At 39.1% G+C, this 24,361-nt stretch overlaps 1 protein-coding gene across 4 annotated transcripts in view; it reads right to left on the bottom strand.

The window, feature by feature from the left end:
- Nucleotides 1-24,361, bottom strand: part of KIAA1549 (KIAA1549 ortholog) — a 156,753-nt gene that overhangs the window by 8,563 nt on the left and 123,829 nt on the right. The window contains exons 11-19 of one of the 4 annotated variants that reach the window (XM_075755195.1): nucleotides 22,983-23,185; nucleotides 19,548-19,672; nucleotides 13,951-14,156; nucleotides 12,599-12,822; nucleotides 11,355-11,499; nucleotides 9,379-9,708; nucleotides 8,396-8,448; nucleotides 4,449-4,594; nucleotides 2,437-2,591 (exon numbers count right to left, since the gene is read on the bottom strand). In XM_075755195.1, coding sequence (XP_075611310.1) covers nucleotides 2,437-2,591; nucleotides 4,449-4,594; nucleotides 8,396-8,448; nucleotides 9,379-9,708; nucleotides 11,355-11,499; nucleotides 12,599-12,822; nucleotides 13,951-14,156; nucleotides 19,548-19,672; nucleotides 22,983-23,185 — 1,587 coding nt within the window. The remainder of the gene's footprint in view (nucleotides 1-2,436; nucleotides 2,592-4,448; nucleotides 4,595-8,395; nucleotides 8,449-9,378; nucleotides 9,709-11,354; nucleotides 11,500-12,598; nucleotides 12,823-13,950; nucleotides 14,157-19,547; nucleotides 19,673-22,982; nucleotides 23,186-24,361) is intronic. The other 3 variants (XM_075755185.1, XM_075755202.1, XM_075755213.1) reach the window with 3 other exon arrangements.

Here is a 24,361-nt window from a genome sequence, read left to right as displayed (position 1 = left end):
TCTGTAAGAAACCAGGCTTCATTTGTTCTGCTGCTCAAATGACCACTTGCTCAGTATTGTATTTTGTGTCAGCTAAGGAAATGCTGTAATTATCCAGGTTGCCTAGGCCTTCTAGGTAGAGAATTAAGGTAATTGCTGGCAACCTGTACACTGGCTTTGAGTCAGGAGATACAAGTGAGAGGTCATATTCCAGCAGAAAATCAGAAGGTGTAGATTGCAGGAATAACAGGTGAGGATACTGTGAGGAAAATGCCATTGCAGGAATGCAAATGAAGATCCCTCACAAGTTTGTGGGTGAGAAGAGCACTCTAGATCTAATCTTCCTAAATGCAGAGTTTAATTTTAGAAAGTTGCCCAGAATAAGGCAACAGTAAGTCTGTTTCCAAAGGATCAGTTGAATACTGCACCATAAGGAACAAGACTGTCATTAAGAAAATCCTCTTTTCCAAAAGGAGGAAAGACAAATTTAGAGCTCTGTCCTAGGTTTCCAGATGGAAGCCAAACTCTGAAGGCAATTATTTAACTACAGAAAACTACAAGACTAGGGCTCATCTACTAATGCTTTTTTTTTTTTTTTAAATGGGAATAATCCTTTGGGAAAAAAAAAAAAAGAAAGAATTTGTCATAGGAATGAGGAATTACCTCACTAGATGAGCTCTCCTACAACTAAATGACACAATACTCAACCCAGATAGTTTTAGTCCACGATGTCCTCCTTTTGCTTTTTTTTTTAAAAACAAACAAAAAAAAACCCCAAACCCAAAAAAGCTGAGAAATTCACATTGCAATAACATATGAACGGCAGCAACCAATAAGAAGAAAGTTCTGGCAAAGCCAAGGCAGTGTTTAAACTCTGATTAATTAAAAGAAAGTCAGCCTGGATTGAGGTGACATGTACCCATCTGAAATGGTGACTGAAGGTGCAAACTGCAACCAAATCATACTATATTGGGCCAATGACTCTCTGATGGTTGTGCAGGTAACTGATATCAAGACTAACTGTTTGCACAGCATCTCAGATAATGGGTCCCTGACTGAATTGTCGGTAATATGTTAGCAATTCGAGTAATAAAATATTAAGAAAGTAATGGCTGAACATGTGCACTTCGGGGATAGAAGGGGAAGGCCCACAGATCTAGGAAAGTAATTTTCAGAAATGAAAGACAAATTATAAGAAGGGGCAATGAATGATAACCTCGAGATGCTTCTGAAAATAAAACAGGAGAGACACTGAGATCTCTCATGCAAGTGCTCTTCTAGATGTAAACTGAAATTATTATGTTCTTGCACTCAAATACCACAGTTCCAAGCACAGATAGCAAGCTAAATTAGGCAACTACATCTTTTGGCTTTGACAGTTAAAGTTTTTTAATAGTATCAGTAGAGTTTGTCTCTAGTGTGCCCAGTTCTCAAAAGCTTTATGCTGCTCCTCTCAAGTTCATTTGGAGTGGTGGCAGCTCAGTTTCACCAAAATCTGAAGATGAGGCCCATCTTGTTGCTTTTTTCTTTATGTAAAGCCATTTTGAGATGATGCAATACTGCAAAGCATCTTCAAGTAGTGTGAACTGCAAAAGGAGGAGATCCTTCCTCCCTCAAAGAAGAAACCAGAAAAATGATAGTTTAAGCAAAGGAGCAAAAGGAGCATAAAGTTGTTGCTCTCAAGAGTACTGCAATAAAGCTGTCACAGATTGGTCTGCTTCAGGATGCAAGTACATCAAACACAGACTTGTAGCAGGCAACTGTATCTTTCCTGGAAACGCCATATACTATCTTCAACCTCACACATCTGGTTGAATCAGAAACGTCAACCTCTAGAAGCACCACTGCCAAGAACATGAAATCACGATGGCTGCCTTGGCAACACTTGTAAACGAATATGTATTAATTTACCACATCCTGCTGACTGAGGCTAGGAAAATAACCTGTTTAGAAACACCTCTACTGTTACGTGCAAGTATGTACCTTACTCTGCTGCCCTAACTCCTGCTGTTGCACACTGATACAGAAGACAAAAGAACTATACCAATATAAACTAGGACGGTAGTCTGGGACAATTTAATTCAATGTTTTCTACTTACAATGATCTCAAAATACAGAAGCATATTTCAAAGAAGAAAATGGAAAGCAGTATCCACCTCTGCTGGAGCTCAGAAGCAGAACTGGGTGAACTGCAATTAATGGGTGAAGGCCTCAAGTGAGAAAAAAAAAAGTTAGGGTAAAGTGAGAGAAAGCAGTTAGAGAGAAGCAAAGGTGAAAGAACAGCAAGCAAAAGTTAGAAGAGCTAACAAGGGTTCGAAGAGCAAAGCAAAGAATGTCAGAGAAGCAACTGAAAGTATTCCAGGGGGAAAAAGTTCCAAACAGTAATGCAGGAAAAAAAAAAATACCCGAACATATCACTACTTCGGAAACTATGCAAATGTGTAACACAGTACTCACTGCATCTCGCCTAGCATATTCATCCTCTCCACGGTACTGGGGCCACCCTGGCCCCCCCGGCTGGCCATGCCCTGCTCTGCCTGAGGGGATCTCCACTTGTTGACCTCCGATCCTGCTAGCAATTCCCACCTGAGTGAGGTGCTGTATCTGAGAACCTTAAAAGCAAATATTGTTTTTTCATCTTTATACACAGTCAAGTTTGAAGGGCAGACAAATGACAACATAAAACTTTGTTGGAAGCAGGAAACAAGAAGAAAATGGAGCTCTGTTTCTGTGCAATTAATACAAAAATCAGCAGAAAGAAGGCTGTCAGTGAGGAATAAAGAAGGAAAAGTTATGTGCATTTTGTGCAGTTCATTTGAGTGTGATGCTTTTCATTGCCACTGCACTGAAAGAAGAGGTTGAGATACATGCATCTCAGACATGGGCTACACTTCATTCCAAAAATATGCCAGCCCTTTCCAAAGAGTGTTTACTGAAAGCCCTGGCAATGCTTTCACGTAAATTACTTAGCAGCAAAGAGAAGACATTTATTCCTGTGGTACACCTTAATTTGCATCACACTGGCAAGACCCTAACTCTGCAGACTGCTTTCTATTTCATCTCCCAGAAGAATAAAATACATAACTATGTAAGAGTATGGTTCTTTCAGCTTCACTTAGTGGTTAAATATTAAACGATGCTGTCGTTGACTAATGAGAAGGTCAGAACACACTGTATCTCATTTCAGCCTGAAAGCTAACCTCCTCCTTTCTCCTTTCCCTTCCCTCCCGCTGCTTTCAAACACATGCAAGGATAGCCACCACCATTAATTGCAAGAGACGTGTAACAACATGCTTTCCTTTTTCCTGAATTTCCTCCCACAGGGGAACAAAATTTATTATTTTATTATTCAGTAGAAATGAAACACACTTAATAAATCCACAGATACAAAAGAGAAAACTCTGTGTGTGTATGTACAAAAAGGGAGGAAAAGACAAAAACAACAGTGTGATTTACGTGATGGACAGTTAGGTCACTTTCATATTTTACTCCCAAAAAAACCCCAATATTTGAGAAGTTTGATATTTGCGTGTAATTATGCCGAAGGACAGAAACTAATCATTTGAATTGCCTCCAAACTTTAAAGCAGAATATACATGAATATTTAGAGAACAGTGTGAATCAGACAATAAAATGCTCATCATTAAACTGTAACAGTCACTACATCCCTGTCATTCTCATTCATTTAACATTTACAGGGAGAGGATAGCAGCTATCAAAACTAGGACTCTGACATGAGTATATGATCGTATTTCTAGTCTTTTTCAACTCCTCAGGAAGAAAACATTTCTCTGGGAGAAAATTAACTGTGGCATTTACATAAGAATAGAATCTTTTATTCTTAGAATCAGTGTTTGCTGCTTAATTGTCATGTGATGTTAGAATCTTATTCATGGCAGCACTGCTGAGTGCTACGGAAATTATCTCACAACCAAATCAGGGAAGGTGATTTCATATGGGACAGCAGCAATAGATAATATCATCAGAAGCTAAAAGACCCTGCTTTTATGCATACATTCTAGGAAGAGAAATGAGAAATAAAGATGCAGAAAAGTAATAAAAGAATTGTTATTTAGCAGGCTGATTTGGGATGCATCAGTTAGCTTATTTAGCACAAAAGAAATAGTCGGCAGTGGAAAGTTAGCATACGCTGTGTGCTCTAAAACAATTAAGTAAATTTCCATTCTTAGAGAATGGTGGGTTTTTTTAATACACTGTGTGACAACCAATGCTCATAAGATACTAAAAAGGTGGCAAAGCACTGCCTTTTTCTGCAAGATCCTATGGATGTAAAATTAACCTCACTTTGTGATCACGTTTTTTAGCAGTGAAGGCAAGGACCACATTTCAAGTGTAGTAGCTGAAGGAGAATGACCTCTTAATGGTGAGCTCAGAGCAGATACAGAAAAGGATCAGTTATTTTACTGCATATTCAACTTAAGTGCATATTCAACTTAAATAAAGTGTACCTGCAGTGCTTCCAACTGGTCGTGGCCGTGCCACTGATGGCATTTCCTCTGAGTATATCCCTCTGGAGGAATACTGAACCTCAGGCGGCTGCTGGTCTGGGTGCATTAACTCTGCAGGTTGAAGAAAACCTGGCCCAAAGTTCTGCCTGTGGAAAAATAAGGACTCAAGATTACAGTAACTGAATTGCCTAATCAGAAGCAATAATACGGTAATGCAACAACTCTTTATAAGGCCTTTTAATGTACATTTTAACCTTAAATGTTAATGAAAATAATTACATCCAAGGAACATGCTCCTCCTTCACGACCTACATTGCACAGGCATAGGAGTTAAAAACTCTACCAAAATTTCACATATGTGTTTTTCACATGTTGCAGCCTCCTCAATGCAGAGAAAAAAGTCCACAGATACTGTTTTCCCCTTGGGGAAAAAAGCATCTTCAATGTAAAAAAAAAAAAAAAAAAAAAAAAAAAAAAAAAAAAAAAAAAAGAAAAATAACACTTCAGTAGTGGTGCTGCTGCTTACCATAGCAAGAAATATGACTCTTACTCAAGAGTTTCTAAGCACACAGTTTTGGTCTAAGCCAAACCATACAAACTGCATTACATGTGTATTTCATGAAGAATAATTATTTCACCGAGCATTCTGATAACTTTTCAGGATATTTTCAAAACTTTGCTCTTTAAGATTCAAACTACTCAAAGCTGTCTTTACCACATATGAAGAGATGCAATGTATACTAATATTAATGTTTCCTATAATTCAGGCAGGTGCTGGTAGTCATTGTTATATATTTCCTGAAAAGAGTTAACAACAGAAAGTGCCATCAATCTAACTTGACCAGCTGTGCCAAGGTAATGGGACTTGTAAAAGAAACCCTATAATTCATTCACAGAACAGGAATACAGAAGGAGATAGAAATGCTGCGTTTCTGATGCTTCCTATTAACATATCTTAACCCTGGCATAGAGAGATTATATTTTAAAAGATTGATGGGCAGCTCAGTTTTCAAGGATTATTGATTCCTGTCAATATGGTGGAGGTGTGGATGCCCAGACTTCAGGTGCTGGAGGTTACTAGGCTAGTATGATCAAAGAAGAGAGAGACACTCCTCAAGAGGCATTCAAAGGAAAAGATTAGGTTCACTAAATCATTTTCTGCAGGAGCCTCTCATAGGTGACTATAAAAGAAGCAAAGTGAGACAAACAGGATATCCTAAGTCAGGCATATGAAATTACACAAAGTGAGGAGCAGGGATGAGTTTTGTATGCCTTTTACTACAACAGCATCTAAGCCCTTCTAGGCTATGGACTGCAACCTATCCCACTCCTCAAGACCTAAGTTTTATACCCTTTTGTTTTACAGGAAAAATCCCGTGATTGCATCTAATTCAAATTATTCTTGATTTGTGCTTTATTTGGAAAACTAACCATAACTTTATATGACAGCCAGATAGCAAAGAAAGCTGACGTAGTAATATATAGCCTAATAAAACCAAATAAGAGCCTAATAAAGCACAAACAAGTAACTGTAAATTGAAGTACTGGCTACTTGGCATACAGTATTAAATGGAGGAGGTATAAGGGGCTCAAGCTACAACAATCCCATTACGGAACTGCCAGAATTTCCCCAGCTCCTTGCATACAATCCCACCTGTCCACTCAGCAGATCCAGAGGAAACTATTTCCAACCAGATTTACAAACTAGTTAAAATAAATGCCTGAACGGGTAGGTAATGTTTAACAATGTCACTTCTGTTATGTTAATCACTGTAACCAGTTAAGGATGTGATCATCTGACACTTTACGTCTGCAAAGCTGAGCTGGACTCTTGTAGCTGATAAATTACTACAATTTTTTTGATGTTATCTAAAGAAAATATTTTCTCAGCATTACTGCAAATGTGCAAATTTTTCAGGGGACAGGAAGAAGATCCTTTATTGCTGATGGGTTTGAACTTGAAAGGTGCACGTTTAATAACCCATCACCCCCTTTTCTCAGTTTTCTTTATAATAGATACAGCTACTCTTTAAAATCAGAGATCAGCAGAAGAGTATGAAAATGGGATACAGCTCCGAATCTATTTCATACAGGCTTCCTAGTGGTCCTTCCTATTTCCAGACTGAGACCCAGCCTTCAATTCGTTTTTGCACATTCAAGAAAAAAATTAATCTCCAGTTAGTTAAGTGGGGATGTACCGCCCCAAAAATCAATTTTACACCACTAATTCACTATAGCTAAGTATTTCTGTTTCTGTTGCATGATGCAATGTTCATTTTGGCTTTGTTTGCCTAGCTGTTATGTGACCTAGGTCTTTTACATTTAATTTGTTTTATCCAGGTTGGTTCCACCCCATTAAAGATGCTGACTGCATTTGTACAGAGAAGGGAACAGTACAGTCACCCAACTATTATTCCATGCATTGGATATTTAAGCCAATGGACTATGACATTGATACATGCCACCTAATCGTACTGACCTCAGGTTATTTTTCCTTCCTCTGACTGGTGCACTGTTTCTATTGATTTGTTTATCATTATCTTCTGAATTTGAGCATAACCCCTACTCCACAACCATGACAACTCTTTCCTTGTTTTCTATAGACTAAGCTTTAGGAAATCTTCTATTTTAACAAAAATTTAAAGGAATTCTTCCTGTTAAGGTCAATGACTTTGCAAATTGTGAACTTAATCTGCCGGCACTGGCAGAGCCAGCATTTAAACTGTTAATAATGATGCCATTAATCTGTAACCGACTGAAAACCAGAGTGCCTATACCAATGGTTGATAAACTTTTGAACAAAAAATATGTTGCAAAGACACTATCTTGCTCAAGTGTATTAACGTGGGTTACAGCACTTTCATGATTAATTTATCACATTTTCCCTGAATGCGTAACAGGCCAACAAAGAGAAAATCCTCAATAACGAACAATTGGTTATGCTTTGTGTCGGCAGTCTCAAAGCTCATATATTCAAGGTAACCTAAATTACAAAAAATAGACTGCATGTCATACTGTGTGCTGTTTCATGTATGCTCCGCGCACACTGAAACTGTCACCTTCAGCCAAGATCTAAGTAAGAAAATGTGCCTCCTTTTCTAGTTGGACCTTTCAGAATCAGGTTGCAGAAGAATGAGTAGAGGAAAGTTCTTCATATCCATTTAACCATCAAGTTTCCAAGGCAGTGAAGACTTCAGATGCAATCTAATGAACGACACTGATACCAGTGGGATTTCATCTCATGTGGTGAGCTGTAAGAAGGTAACGAAAGCGCAGCACGAGGCCACCTTTTTACCACCTTGGCTGTGGCAGCTTGGAGAGGGTGAGACAAGTCTGACCATACCATGACTCAAGAGTCCAACTTCATGTGTAATTAAACACAGACACCAAACGTGGAATTAACAGTCACATAGACAACTGTTTTCTTCTGGCAAGGCCAGGAGAAGATGGAAAATTCATTCTTCCCCCTGATTTTATAATAGGCCTGCAAGGCAAGCTTTCTCTGTGAGGGTCACCATGCTCTGTAATTTGGTCTCAACTTGGTTAAAAATAGAATTAATATGTTAGTCATCTGAAAGCTTTTGCAAGTGAGTGTTGCCCTGAGGCTACAGAAACAAGATGAAAGTGAGAGTATTGGGAGAATTATATGCATCTGAGTAACTGTTTCAGGCTCTCTAAAAGCGGAAACTCAGTGGTTTACTCAGTACTTGGAAGGATATCTCTATAGCCAAGGGGCTAGAAACACATTTCTTTTAAATGGAGGCTTGGATTCCATACAGCATGCATGTGTCATTCGTGCCACATAAATAGATTACACAGGCTGGATCTGGACTCCTGTTACTTCTCATTTATACAGTACTTTGCATAATAATATACCAGTGCCAGTTAGAACTCTGGAGGAATTGCAAGGAAAATAATAAATGATAATTCTATCAGTGAAAATCTACCTTGGTAGGAGACCTGGTGCTGTTGGTGGAGTCATTCCAAATTCCACATATCTCTGTCAGAAGAACGAAAAAAATCAAGTTAAAATCAAAATACGTACCCTAGGAAGTCCACTGTCAGTCTTTTAAGTGATGAATGGCAGAGATCACTAGGCCTGTATGTGTGATTTGATTGCAGCCATAAGAGCTTAGTTTTACAAATGCAGCAGCACAAGAAGATCTGGGAATCACTGCTACAGTGGGCTAGCAGTTTCTTCTGTCTCATCAGAGTCTTAACTTAAAAACCTTTCAGAAATACTTTCTCTCACTTGGAGAAGATCAAGGGCTGCTCCAATGTTTACTCAGCTTAAAACTTACAGCAAATCAAGCTTTGTATTTGGAAATCTCTTTATACCTCAACCAGTATCAGACTGCATCAGAGAGACCACAGGGCTCAGACTCAACAGTTCAATGACATTATGAAACTTGTACTTGTATGAACTTGAATTGTTGTGGAACTCTAGATGACCTAAAAGATTATCCATGTGTCTCAGTGCCCCATAAAATGCAAAAAATCATACACAGAAATACTGCTTCCGTATCCCTCACCTCCTCTAAGCATTTGGATGCCCTGCTGAAAAATATGACCTAAGGCAAATACATCCTTTTTTCATTGTCAAAATATGAACTAGCACATATATTTTAAAAAAATAAGGTTTTACTCTTGGACATAACAAGACTGATCTGTGAAAGATCATAACTGAGAACAGAAAAGTTATCCTAAAGGAGGAGAACTACTATCTTCTCTTGTGGTTGGGATAGGAAAAGGGAAAAAAATCCAAATGGCTTAAAAAGGATCTTGTGAAGGTCATTTCTGAACTCTCCTTGCTCCAGAAACTGTTCCACATTTGTGATAAGTCCTGACAGAAAGGACATAATAACAGTGACCATGGCTCAACTGGTGCTAACTACTTGCCCAGAAAAGCCTTTTAAGTTGAATCACTCACATTAAATGGGTTGTTTACTGCCTGAGTTGGACCATAAGGTGATCCCCACTGGGTGCATGTGGTTCCCCTCCCTGCTCGAGCAGGAGTGTTGTTTACCGGCTGTCCTGCAGAGACCCCGGGTGGTGTGACGGCCGTGGAATTGGCTGCTTGGCTGCTGGGAGCCACCAGCGCAAAAGCATCATCCAGCAGTGAGTGCATGGTTTGCCGAGCCTCTTCAATGGATGGCTGTGGTGGGATGTACTGGGAGACTGGGTGGGAAGGCAAGCCGGGGAACTTCCCCAGATCAGCTGAAGATGATGTCTGAGGTTCCGGAGGCAAGTCTGGATCAGACTGAAGGAAATGCAAAGAAGGTGAAGGGCAGCCACAGAGAACATCTAATCAGCCAGCTTTCAAGCTCCTGTGGGCCTTAAGTCTGAGCAACATTTTCTTCGCCAGAACCACAATGAGATAAATGGCATAAGTGCCAGTGCTGGACAAAACCTGCCCCTTACCCTCCCCACTTCTGCATGCACATACGTAACATCAGCTGTTCAAATACTTCATTCAGTGTGATCTGAAAGACTCTGATCTCGGATACGGCAGCAGGGCTTTGTGCAGGAGTTACTCGGCTATAACAGAAATCCTGTGGTTTGCAAGCACATAATGAAGTCATGCAGAGAGCGTTTACTCCGCCCAGAAAAAGACAATCAGCTCTGTCTACATCTTTGACTTCTCTGGAGCTTTTGCAGTTCCAAGAAATTAATTCAGTTTTAGCTTACAATTGACCACATCGGCAGTAATATTAAACAATTATTACCTCCTAGAAAAACACACAAAGAGAGCTGTTAAGCAACTAAGTGGTTACCTGCATGGAACTTGAACTTGGGCGCATCACCTGAATGGGATTCATGTAAGTGCTTCATAGCAGCAATACCTGAGGCATGCATCGCAATTACTACCTGGGATCTTACCACACAGGCTTATTGTTCATCAGTAACAGGAAATTAAATGAGCTTTGCAGCAGCAGCCCTTTTATCAAAGCTCATTCCTACCACTGCATGCAGACTGCAAAATCAGTCGTCAAAATGCAAAAGCCTCTACTTCATCAGGAACTTGCATTCTGAGTACTGTCTCGCTACAGATGCCAAAGGGCTGAGCTTGCTGTGTGACATGTCTTAATTAAACGGCTTCAGATGATAATTCATTCTGCTGCAGCACAACATTAAAATCATCACACTCTTGTTTGAAGGCAGACGGAAAGTGCAGAAATCAACACTGTAGTCATATGCATATGCAGCAAATGGTGAAATTCTTAAAATTATTAAACCATCTTTCAAGATGAAAACTGTCCAGGGGTTTCCAATATTAGCATTAGGCTTAGTAAAGTCTGCTTAGAAGTGGTTAAAGATGCCTAAATACAGTTTGTGATGTGGATATGACTGAACAGAAGCATTCTTCAGTGTCTTTGCCTTTTTTAGACAGGAAACAAAATTAATTTTCAAGACATTGTACTAGAATTGTTTCAAGTTACTGTTGTACAAAGACATGTTTCTCTTTCATTAATAATTAATTCCCACATTTTAAAGATGAGAAAATTTCTCATGAAAGGAACTGAGTCTTCCACTCTGTGAGAGCAAAGGACGAAATTTTCTGTAACATATGAATATATAACATCCAGCAAATTGGACTAGAGTGAAACTGTGTTCAAGACATTGTGGAACATGCCAAGCACGCTTTCATGTGCATAACACAGTGGCATTAATGAAAAGAAGGTATTGGTTCTTGGCCTGTTTAATATCAAGGAATACTCGGCAGAATTTTACTGCTTAATACTGACAGACTGCCAATGAAATCCTTGTTTCACTTTGATTTACATGCTAACTACATGCAAGTGAAATTAGCCATATAGACCATGGTCAGAAGGCCAAAAACCTCCCAATGTCACAACTGTCATTAAAATTATCAGAACATTCCTGTCATTAAAGAGACATACATACAATATATGCAGAATTATTGACTCCTGGAGGCCTTTTGTATGTCCCATCACTGTCAGTTGTGATTAACCTGTCCTTTTCTGCATCAATTGGACTACCATTTATCTGATGTCGCCGACGCTGCTTGGGAGAACGTTTTGCACGAGAACTTAACAGGAAGAAAACAAAAAGCAGAGAGAGAGAAAACAAACAAGACAAAGGTAATCACATTTCTTTTTGCAATTCTTCTCATCGCACTCAAGGCTGAACTCCTCTGCCCATTCCCTCAGCCCTGTTTCTCTTGCCATTCCCAGTTTTTCATGCCAGTCCCATTAGTTAGTCTCGAATCTCTCTCCTCAAGGTTCTCCTAGTAACACACTCATTGGCAGCTCTCCAAACTGTCCCATTGCTCCCTCAAACTCTCTCCAGTGTCACCTCCCGTCTACACTCATCTTTCAAAGCTGTCCGTGCTCCAGCCCCTGCCCAGTGCCTCTCCAGACCTCCCAGACGGATGTCTGACACGTTTGCAGTAGCAGAACAGACCACGCTGCCCACAAGGCTTTATGCATGTTGGGTGTAACCCTACCAGGCAAATGAGCGGAGGAACCCAGGTAGCTGGAGAAAAGCTACGTTCTGTCAGGGCAGAAGCAGTCGCAGGGTACCAGTGCTCCGGGAACAAAGTGCCAGTATTCATAAGCCCTAAACAGAGCCCAGGACAGACTTTCTCTGAAAATATGAGGCCAGGATCTGTGAGGCTGACAAATGTGCCTCATTACCCAGAGGGAATACGTAAAAGGTTATCTTGTTGATTTGTGAATTTGCCTTAAAATTCAGAATGTTCATGCTTTTTAAGTTGCTCAAGGGTTTCTTTATTTTGCATCTTCCCCCTCCTTTATAAAAATACTTTTTCTTGCAGTGTATGTTTTTACTGCTTATATTGCAATTTTGATCCCTCTACATCGCACAAGAATTATTCAAACAAATGGCAGACCAAATACTAATTTTTTTTAAAGACAGTATTCATATGTTTGGGTTTATTTATCAAGAATTCACCACTGAGAACTTGTAAAAGAATGATTTGAAAACAAAACATACTAGCATATACTGAAATAAAGCTGTTTAGAACAACCCAAACCTTTTCACCTAGATAACTCAAATTCAATGATCAAAATGATTTTAAGCTCTGAAAGTTCTGAAGTACACATTTGATGTACTTTGGACACTGACTCTAAAAGAAAATTGTTCTTTCCCATCTTTGAAATCCCTACCTCTTCCTGGGCTCTATGAAGACGGTAGGCACACTGCCTCCGGGGTCCAAGATCTTGTCAATCTGCATCTGTGCCTTGCGATATATTCTGTGCTGTTCTTTAGAGTCAACCACCACCACGTCATCCACCACTGGAAATTCATAGTGCCCTTTGCGTTTGGCACGAAGACGAATCTTATTGCGGTGATGCTCAATCTCAGATTTATGCCTCAGGGCTGTTTGTATCTTAAAGAAGGAAGGGGGAAAAAAAATCACCGCATTTTCATTTGTAGTTTTTGCAAACAGAACTTTCTGCTGCTCTTCTGTAAACCTCTCCTCCTCACCTCCCTGCCTCCACTTTCCTCCCCCAAATCTCTCAAGGATTAAAGTAAATCACATAATTTGTAAATGCACTTTCTTGCTTGGATATTTTGCAGTATCCTCATTGTCACCCTAGGTAGATGTACTATTATACACAATACAATTGCCAGCACAGCACGTGCAATTAGAGAGAGATGGCAGTTTGTTAACAAAAAGCAGGAGGAACATGAAAAACTCCTGCTGTGTGCCAGAAGTGACACTTCTCTGAAAAAATAAGACTAATCAGTACAGGCTGTATCTACCTTTGCTTGTCAAACAGAGATACAGTTGATCAATAGTGTTGATGTCTGTCACCCATTCCCTTTAATGATCTTCATCACGTAAGAAGCAAGAACTTAGCTGACTGAACTCATAACTTGGTGCCTCTGCCAAGTGTGAGAGGTCACCACAAGTTATGCAGAAATATAGCAGCAATACAAGGGTCCAGGTCCCTAGATGAACATGACGTTATCAGTTCTACGTCTTCTTGCAGGCTGAGCTTTCATGCTCCTCTCCCACCCTTTTTTGTGCTATTTTGTATCATCAAGTAGCTCATCATCAAAAAGCTACCATAACAGCACACTTTTAAGTCCTGGCCCACACTCACTGAAATTATTCTGATCAATGGAAGAGACTTGGGCACCAGATCAGGTAACAACTACTGCTCTGCCTGTGCTGGACTAGTTCTGGAACACATCTGCAGCTGCGAATTTAAAACCAAATAAAAAATTATTTTTGTGTATTCTCTCATAAAAATCCCAAAAAGCATAAAAAGGACACAAATAGACCACCAAATTTGCCCCTCTCTGTGTTTAAGTTTTGGTTTAGATAGCTCTTAAAAAACAGGTCAGATTATCTCTTTGGATGGAAACAGGATTATTCCCGTAACTTGTCAAAATTCAGCTCCTCAGGAATGAATGAGGAACTGCTGATAACAAGAAACTGGATACTTTTCACTTCCCTCTTGGCTGGACATACAATCCTCCACAAACATTCAAAGCACTTTAAAAATACCTCTTTATTAATTTTGTTGGTCTCTGCTACTCGATCAGAAAGCACCGAATTCTGAACCGGAGGTGCTGCCATTGGTTGCATAGCAATCAGCTGTATCTTGCTTGGGACGCGTCTGCTGGCATCTGAGGAACGCGACATCCTATCCACATGTTCGAAGATGGAGGCTGAGGAGTGCTGCTCATTTCCACTGCTGGTCTGAGGGGGTCCTAAATCACCAGAACAAATACAGAGTAAAGTAGTGCTGCTAGGGTTATCTCAGTCAAATGTTAAGCTCTACCGATGCTATACTACAGGACTATGCCATGTTTTCCATCCGTGTTTAATTTGCCCTATAGGCCTTCCAGCTGATTGACATTTAGCGTACAACAAGTTTACCCAGTGGTTTCCAAATTGTAAACATTTTTCCACTGTATCTCCAGAAGGTGAACTGTCGTTCTTTATTTCTGTAAATCAAGCTCTTGGCATTTGCAAAGCCCCAAAATCTCAATCTACTTTGCTCCATAAAAAGCTGTTAAAAGTACACACTGCCAATGGTTCCTCTTATCAGTACTTAAGGAGATGCAAATTCCTCAAATGGAGGTTCAAAGAGCAATAAAAGATGTCTCACTGCAAAATGCAGTTCTTAAGTGATAGAAAGACTCATATACGAACTAAACAAAACCCCTTTAAATATCCACACAAAATACAAATAATTTTACAGACATTTTACTCATTGAAGTTTTTAAAGCACTGTTTTCTTCTCTGTTACAGGATAAACAGTTCACACAGTAATAAGCAAGCTGCACAAATATCACCATGTTGCAATTTGCTGAGGAGGTTATATCAACTCAAATACAATCAGCAAAAGATGTTATGGAAACCGATACATGTGAAAGTTGCAGCCCTGCTCCTGCCAACAGTTAATCACTTCAACAGAAATGGGTCATCGCCCTCAAAGACTTGGAATTTGTAGGATCACCCCAGTGCTTCACAGTTAAGCACATATTTAAGTATTGTTGTGCTGGAGCTAGGCCTACAACAGGAACCATTATGTGGATTCAGCTTGCAAAACTATCGAAGACTTGCGAAATAATCTTTTGACTCTTTCACATGGTAACACCACATATTTTCAAACTGCTTTTCACCATGAAATATAAGCAACAAGAGATTAAGATTTGTGACTCTTCTTATGGAGGAACACAACAGACTACAGGGACAAAGTCCCGCATCCTTGCACAGACTTCTAATAACGGGCTATGGTTCTCAGGTTCAAATCAGAAGAGGGATCTGATTTGATTCCAATACAGAATCAATTGTTGATCAACCTGATCCAACTCCAACAGATGAGAAGGAAAAGAAAACAGACACTGCTCTGATCAATTTGCAACACATGCAGGTAATGAAGTATAAGGTTCAGAAGAGTGAATGCTATCTTCTGTAGAAGATCACAGCAGATGACTTAACTCCTTTGCTTCCCTCTTCTAGCAGAAAAAGGTGGCAGGAGAGGAAAGGAATAGAGCACTATTATATTCACAGCACATTACTTTTGGGCTTGAAAGCAATCTGGCCATAAGCTAAGCAAAATTCTTATTTTTCTTATTTCTCAAATTTGCTCAATGCATTGTCAAATGTACATATTTATAAATGGCATGCATCATTTATAAATGTGACTTTCCTATATAAGTGTCCTTAAAAAGAAAGTAAACAGTTCCACTCAAGATGTCTGTGTCCCAAATGTTTTGAAGACACAGAGCCTAAATGAAATATATCTATCTCTCTTCCACAGCTATTTATATGATCTTTACCATTTGTCATCTTCACAGCCCCATCTTCATGCACTTCTCTGAAGCATGCAACCATGGCCTCTCAGAGAGAGGGGCACAAGATATATTAAGTAGTTAGTGCGAATCCCTCGGAGCGATCCTGAATGGAAATCTGAACTTCTGCATCCATCTTTCCTGTTTTCCCTATACAATAGTATTTTTTCCCAGTCTTTCCAGTTGAACAGAAGTTCTCAAAGGTCACTGAACTCCAACTTAATTTCAAGGTTATTTTCACAGTACTTGGTAAGTTCTAATATATTCAATTACATTGAGCATTCACTCTGAATCTGTATAATTTCATCCACAACCTTTCCTTTTGCACACATAAACAAGTACTTGGCAGAGGCCTCTTAGCTGAAATGGTTCTTAAACTCATTTTGTAAAACTGTCCAAAAGTCCCACTGTCAAATTTGGTAAGGCTCTACAGTAATATCATGTGTTACTCTCTTTTGCAGAAAAGGTGCGCGCACACACACAAAAAAAACCCCCATAAGCTGCATCTGACCTTTAAATCCTCTCTGTGTGCATACACTGAATGTGTCTATAAATACAAACCAAGATGCAAGTACAGTCAAGTAGATAAGCCAGGAACGGCATGGTGCTGTACACATACAACAGGAGAAATGGTTTCTAGCTCAACACATGAATGAGTTCCTTTAAAAGTTTTGACAGAGTAAGAATGGTTTCTCATTTCCAAGTTATTATAGTACACTATTGTCCATGGTTAAAAAAATCTTCCTTATAAAGCTGTCAGATGGGATTATATGAATGAAATTTGGATCTCAGACTAGACAGCTGAGGCTGAAGAATAATGAAGAGGAATTAATACCCAAATAATGGACAGAACATGTTTAAACAACTAGTCCATATAGGTCACATGTCAAGATCAATGTTCATCACTGTTCCCTGGGCTGAAACTACTAATTGAACTGAAATGTCAGGAAAATGAATTGCTCTGCAGGAAGCTATGATTTCATATGAAAACCAATACAGTTGGAGATAGAGAAAGGCTATTGCTTCCTGCATCCTCTTGAAATAAAAACGAGACACACAGCAACCAAGGTGTATAAAGCCTAATCCAAAATCAGGTAAAGTCAATGAGAATCTTCCACTGATCCACTGGTATTTGAATCATGTCAGAGTATGCAGTTTCAGATAAATTTCACACAGTTTCTTTGTATCCCAGTAGATTATGTCCCCAGGATGCAGCGGGTGACTTGTACAAACCCAACAATGGAAAGCATCATAGCCAGCCTTATATCCATCCTTCTCTACTATTACAAGGTGGAAACTGCTATCAGATAACAGAGTCCTTAATTTCTCTCTAGATATGGTATGCATTATAAAAGACAGTGTCAGCTTTCTCCTGCCCCATCTTTGCTATGTCTCAGTCTTGACCAGAAAAACACTAGTTCATGAGAAAATATTTACGCTGCTTTGCAGGTAGCCTGCAAAGTCTCGGGCTTCCACTAATGACACTAACTCTAACAATATCTGTAACTTGTTTATATAAAGTTTCAGGACCAACAGCTGTCTCACTTTTGTTTCTTTCATAGTGATGTTTTCCTCAATAATTTGAAAGAATTGGGAGGAAATTAGAAAAATGTGCCTAAATTGGATGACTGTAATTTGTGTTACTGAGAATTTTTTATACTTCAAGAGCTCAAAAGCACTTCTGTTTTTTTAGACACAGAAGACAAATTCTTCCATCCATAAGATATAATTGCAGCTACCCCAGCACCTTTATTCATATTTGTACTCAACTACCAGCTCTGGTTACTTACCCACTCTGTTTGCTCCTGACAACATAAAGGAAAAAGAAGAGACAACACAGTAATTATTGCAAATAATTCAGCTGGAATGGCAACTGGAAAAAAACACAGCAGTAAGATGATTGCATTTACTTTTGACTGAAATGCATGAACTTGGATCAAACTGTCGAGCCTCAGCTGCACAAAAAGGGAGCTGAATCTGCCATTTAACAGAGAGCGCTCTCTCTGCAGACAGTGCCTCCAATTCTGAATGCTAAAAATAGTCCTTATGATTACCAAACTAGATGCATCAAATCCTGAAAAAATCGTGTATTTGATCCAATAAGGGCATGACAGGTACATCTTACACAATATCCTTGCTGCCTTTGCCAGATAATTCAGAAGCAGCAATAGCTAACACTTCTACATCCAAAGGACATGTTAAACCTTACATAAGGGTTTATAAGCCAAATGGAAAATAAAAAGACAAAATGGAGTTCCCAGGCAAGAAGAAACGGGAGAGCACTAAATCCGGGCAACGGAATTGAAGTCAGCGAGGTTGAAGCAACTCATAAACCATCCTGAGATAAGCTCTGTCATAGCATAATTGTTTTCCTAGATATGTACTTGGGCATGAGTTTTGGTCCTTAGTGCAAATCTAAGGCACTGAAAACATATACAGCGTCAGTACAGAATCTTCTTTTTGTAAACTGTGTAAAGTACATACAGCATACACCGCCTGCTGAATTATTAACTTTCTAGTCACGTTATCAGATCCTGTGCTTTGTTTTCTTACATGTTTGTTAGAGGAAAGCCTGCTCCATCACCCTTGCTCTTCCAGGAGTAGTCCACATTACGAAAGTTTAAGAATCATATGCTATTTAACTTGCTGTTTAGTCACTCAAGAGCTAGCAGTTTATGTAAACTATCTTACATATTCCTCAATCTCATTTCTTCAACATAAGCAAAAGGTGAAGATTGTCTGCTACAATCTGAATTTCACTGGCATCGCGTTCCTCAGTAGTCATCTTTACATCTCAGCTGGTATTTCATGGAGTACATGGGAAAACATTCAATATACCGAAGTAACTGCTCACAGTGTGGTCAGTATTTTCTTCTCCTTAGTTTCTGCTGCTGCCAAGGCCATGTGTATTAAGACCAGATGGGGATATCACAGGGTCCTTTAGCAGATATTTAGTATCAGGATTTTCTCTGGGAAGGCTATCGTGATTTAATGCAAACATATTGTAACTAAAACTTCAAGCAAGGAACAAGCCATCTAAACCCAAAAGGTTCTCAGAAAAAACTCTTAGTATTTGTGTAAGCAGTTAACCACACACTTTTAAACAGGAAAAGAATTTAAAAGAATGTTTAAATGTTAAAAAAAATGTAATTGAGTTTGCAGCATTTTATCAACTTTTCAATAAGGAAAGAAATATATCTTAGGGTACCTCCAAGACAAATGGTGACACTTTAACTGGAAGGAAGAGGGTTCCTTCCCTCAAAAAAAAAATAAAAAAATCACTGTTATTAACATATTAGCATTGGATTTGCATCTTTCTAAAGGATAATCATTAAAGCATTTTGATGTCTGAACTAGAACTTATTTGTAAAACTTTTACCCCTCTGGTCTCTTTTTCTATCTCACTTTTTCAAAGTTACAGTTACAGACACATACCAATGCTGTATCAAGTCCTGCTGTGACCTCTACTGCCCATATAACTTCTTGCAAGATTGCTACCATGAAAGCCACAATTAGGCCTAAATGGAAAGAGGTTTGCTCGTGGTGTGTGGGAGAGAAAAGGAGGGAAGATTCATTCTTGCTAAGCCATTAGTTTCAAAAGCTTGCTGGAATGAAAGGAATGCGTAGATCTTTGGTTTCAACAGAAGAAACCAAACCAAAAAGGAGAGGAAGAACAATTTCGGCAATGCATCCAGAAAAATTACCATCCAAAGATGAGTTTAGAAAAGTTACAGCACTAAAGTAACTCTTCAACAGGAGTAAAGTGCTGCTAGTGCACACAAGAAAAAAAAAGTAACAAACCCTTCTTCGCTGCTCTGCGTGGTTTGCCCTCATTTGCAACAGTTGATGGTCTTGCAGTTTCTTCTCCTGTCTCTCTCCCACTGGATTGTTCACTTGCTGTGGAATCAGCATCTGATGGTGAAACTCTGTCACAAACATTAAAAAACAAATGTAACATAAGTTTGCAAAGGGTCACAGTTCTCACAAGCAAAGAATCCTATGCTAAAGTATCTTGTGAAGACTGCTAATATTTTCCTCTGTTTATAAGTAAATTTATAATAAATTATCATAGTTAGATATTCATTGCCATGTTACTGTTGTGTGTGAAAACTCACTGCAACGGGATTCACACGTGACAAGATTACTAACTAATCTTTCCTTTAAAATATATTTCAAGAAAACACTCTGCATTCATAAGTAGCAGTTTACTTTTCAGACAGAAAGGAATTATATTAAAAATATGAAACCCATACTGGTAATTAGTCTATTATTCAGACTTGCTAACTTGGTATTCTCTTGCTAATACAAGTCCATGTGCCTATTTTCCTGACTACTTAAACATAGGGCCATTCAGAAATGGTACTTTTACGTATTTATCCACGCAGTCATGAGATTTTTAAAAACATTTGTTACCTACAAATTACAATCTCTGTGTTCCTAATTTTTGTGGGTGATTACAGAAAAATATAAAGATTTTCCCCAACCGAATACTTCAGCTGTAAAATTATTCAGATAGTATAAAAATAGCAAAAATATAGGGCATACGCCACCGCCCAGCTGACACCAAAGCCTGTCTTCATATGGGATCAGCCTTTGTGATAGTCTCTAGTGACCATTTTGTCTTCTGAACATTCATATTCTATTCCTGCAGGGAGCTGATCACTGAAAGTGTGTGCTAGTGTGTGCATTAACCTCGTTACATGCAAGATTCGGCTGGGCTAGATGGATATCTGAACTAGTTACTGAGGCTCCTGGCTAAGTATCAACCTGCCTAGAGCACACAGACCAAGATCACTACACCAAGCTGGACAAGTTCATTGAAAGTTAAAACAACTTCTTGCAGCAGGCAATGCTCCAAATTCAACTCCTCCCTGAACAATGCAATGATAATTGAACTCTGTTTTTCATTCTTTTCTGCAGGACGGTAATACTAATAATTCACATCCCAATTAAAAAAAAAAAAAATTAGCAGGGAAATAAGGAGAAGTGGTTCTCAATGAGCTTACAGCTCTGCACCATTGCATCTTTTCCTCTTTTCTAAGGTGGAGAGGGTGGGCAGAGCTATTGTCTCTACCACCTTTGCCTTGGTTCAGCAGAGGATAAGGCTGGAGTTCTGTTTCCAGGTCTGCTACTGACTTTCTGTTTCACCTCACTGTGCCTTGTTTTCCTTCATACTCTTTCCTCAGCCTATCTAAATTAGCATTAAGTAAATTATAGGAACACAAATAGTGCTGAGTCAACATCAGTTATTCTTTATAAGTGCTGAGGAATACACAGTTGTGTCCTCTCAAGCCAAAACAACAGGTTCAACTCCACTGGAGCCTAGAGATGCTGTGCTTTCTGAACTCCATTGTTTTTCTTGTTTGCTGTTTTTTTACAGATACAGAACGTGTGCTCACATCACCACTATATTTTCAACATACAGCCTTGAACTGCATTGTCATGAACTGAGCTCTGTATTTCCTCACAAAACAGAAAACAGCTAAACCCAACATAACACACTATGCTATCATTTCACATTTCAACTTCTGCCTCAGGGAATAAGTGTTTTAAATCTCAAGCTGACATGGGCACGTCAGCATGTTAGAGAGATGATGGTAACATCTCCACAGTTAAACCTAAAGGGAGATTTGCTCTTAAGGGAGGATGAAGGAGACCAGGGAAATTCTCTTTTTTGAGTGTTTGAATTTAGATGCTCTTAAAAAAAGAAATATCTTTGTTCCAAATTTGATCAATGATTCATTATTGTCTTCAAGGGAAGCATTAAAATGTTGGCTTCTGAATTTTTTCCTGTTTCATTTTCTGAATTATTATAGATGAAATACAGTAATAGCCTCAAGTTTAAATTTCTTTCTTATACTTACGTGCATGTGAATATAGATACTTTCCCCTAAGTATCATCTCTGTCTTATGCCACTTTTGAACTTTTAAAAAGAAACACAGAAACACTTGTCCTTATGATTTATATTAATTTGTTTCAATTTAAGCTACACCAAAACAAGTTAGCTATTTTTTCTCCCATTATTTTCCAATTTTGCCAACCTTTGACTGTACCACTGATAGTTTACTACTTGCAAGACCTAAAGAGAAGACAGGATCAGCATCTGGGAAGGTGGAAACTGAGCTGTACAAAGCCCACGTAGAGAAGATGCAGCAAGGATCTTGGGGCAACAGAGGCTTTAGAGGAAGCACAGAAGGTTGAGCAGAGGAGCAAGCTGTGTCACAGAGACCTGCAGCTCACAAAGAATCACCCTTAGCTTCTTTCTTTCTAAGCTTATTCAACTCTGCCCTTGGTTGTTTTTTTTTTTTTTTCCTCCCACCCTGCAACAGCACATCGGTAAAAGCACAGGGGATGCACAGCTGGAGACAAAGGAGTGCAAAAATATGAGCGGGAGGGAAAGGAAGAAGAATTAGTGGAAAGTGGAGCACAGAGGAGCTCCACAATGAGGAGCTGTTTGGGACTCACCGTAGCACTCCTCAGGACTTCATTTTTTCCCACCTATTACCTTCCCACTGATCCCCCCCCCCTTTTTTTTTTAATGCACAGATCTTTCTTTACTGCATAGCTCTGTTACACTGCCTATCCTACAAACACAATCCTTTCCAGCAAGACACATTCACATCATTTGATTATTGGAAAAGGTTAGGAAATTACTGCTGAAGATCAACAGACACTTCTCCACTTGCACAGCTGTAAATTATCACTCCTTTTCCTGACCAAAACTGGTTTGCTATGAGAGCAACCAGATAACCACAAATAAAAACAGTCATGCATCTTCCCTGATTTTTGGAGATACTGCTTATTTCTGGAAATTCCAACTTATCATACATGTATTGATCACCGTTAATTGAAATATATTGCTATTTGTCAACGGTTTTTGTTAGTTTTTAACCACTCGTTGCCTTAGTAGCTAGAGGTCAACTACAAAGAGAATGCATCAGAAAACATACACTTTGTGTTTCCACTGAACAAGCAATGACTTGACTCCAGCCAACCTCATAGAGTCTTAAATACCCCTCTTAACTGGGCATGTTGCCTTTAAGAGAAAAATGGACACTAAATTCTCACAACCTTGTACTAATAAGCAGTGAGCCATCACTGACGGCCCACTAGAAAACGCAAGTCCCAGAGCTCTGGAACAGTTTTGTCCACTGATACTGCCTTAAAAATACAGCAATTGCCAGCCATTAATAAACTGTCATCTACTACAATTTGGTTTTCCTCTGTGAACTGACCTCCCTCTGTGTCGAACAGTCTTTGAAGGTTTTGAGGAAGTCTTGGACTTGGGGCTGGGCACATCTCCATTTTCAGATGGGGTAGTGTCCTTAATAGGTCCTGGTAAAGGAGCTGGCTCATGGATAATCAGGACATCATCTTTATTGTGCTGGCCCAGATGCTGCTTAGCAAAATCAAAGCCTTTCACACTGGGGGCTTGTAGCTGTGAGAGAAGAACAAAGATAAAAAACAGGAACAATGAGTGACAATGAATACAAAGGCTTTGGTTAAGATCTGCAAACAATGGCCATTAGGAGGATAGTCAGGATATGGCAGTCTCAGGAATGAACATGAGAGCTGCAGGAAAAAAAAAAATGAAACCCCCATGATTCTGTAATCGTACTTCAGTAGATGATACACAGTTTAAATCTCCTAATCAGCAAAACTAGTTAAAAAAAAATAGCCTTCTGTTGCTGCTGTATCTTTTTGCAGCTGTTTCTTCAGATTTAATCATTGTGTGAGGAGTTTTTTGTGTACTTGTGGGTGCAAGGCTGTAGATGCCCATGTATTGGCTGAAATGGTTACCACTGCTAGGTCACCTTTCCATATGTTTCCTTGCTTCCATTTGTTACACTCATTTTTGGAAATTAGTTAGTTTAAATAATTTTAGTAACATGTCATGGCTGATTTTGCCTCATTTTGAGCACCCAAAATCTGCAGGAGGTCTGGGAGTGCTTGTACAAACACCTAGTTTAACTGATGAAAGAGAAACATTCTGCAGATCTGAATTATACAGCAGCCTGGCAATGACTTTTTAGCCTGCACGGATGCGTCCAGAAAAGCACTGAAGATCTAGCTCTTAGGAATTTCATACTGAATAGCTAGAAATATATATAAAAGGCTTTGGAGTTTAGAGAAATTAGATACTTATCCTAGAGATCTTATTAAAGGATTACGGATTCAATGGATGTCTTGCTTGAGAAAGGTAGAAATGGGCCTTTCATTCTCATAACTGTATTTATAAAAAAGCTAATCTCACCTTGTCAATGACTTGATTCAGACTTAATTTAATCAAGCCTCCAACTTTCAAGTTCTCCTGCTGATTTTTAGGGGCTTCGGAGTAATTAGAAATTCTGAAATACTAATTAGGAGTAAGTTTTTCTTTGAGTCTTGCTTAATTTTATGTAGTTTGAAAGTTGAAAGTGGAAAGAAAAGTTGACAACTCCAGTTTTCAAAGTGCATGCGCACATACGCACTGCACAGCATGTGTTGGAGTGTGCTTATGGGTACGTCAGGTTCCAGATGTTTAAACCTTTCATAAAGCTTGGCATACCAACATAGCTAACTACAAACAGACTCGTCTGATACCATGCCAAAGATAAGCTTGCCTAAGGAATAT

This window comes from Balearica regulorum, chromosome 1, assembly GCF_011004875.1.
Source record: "Balearica regulorum gibbericeps isolate bBalReg1 chromosome 1, bBalReg1.pri, whole genome shotgun sequence".
Classification (NCBI taxonomy): Eukaryota; Metazoa; Chordata; class Aves; order Gruiformes; family Gruidae; genus Balearica; species Balearica regulorum.
This window is presented reverse-complemented; position numbering and strand designations above follow the sequence as displayed.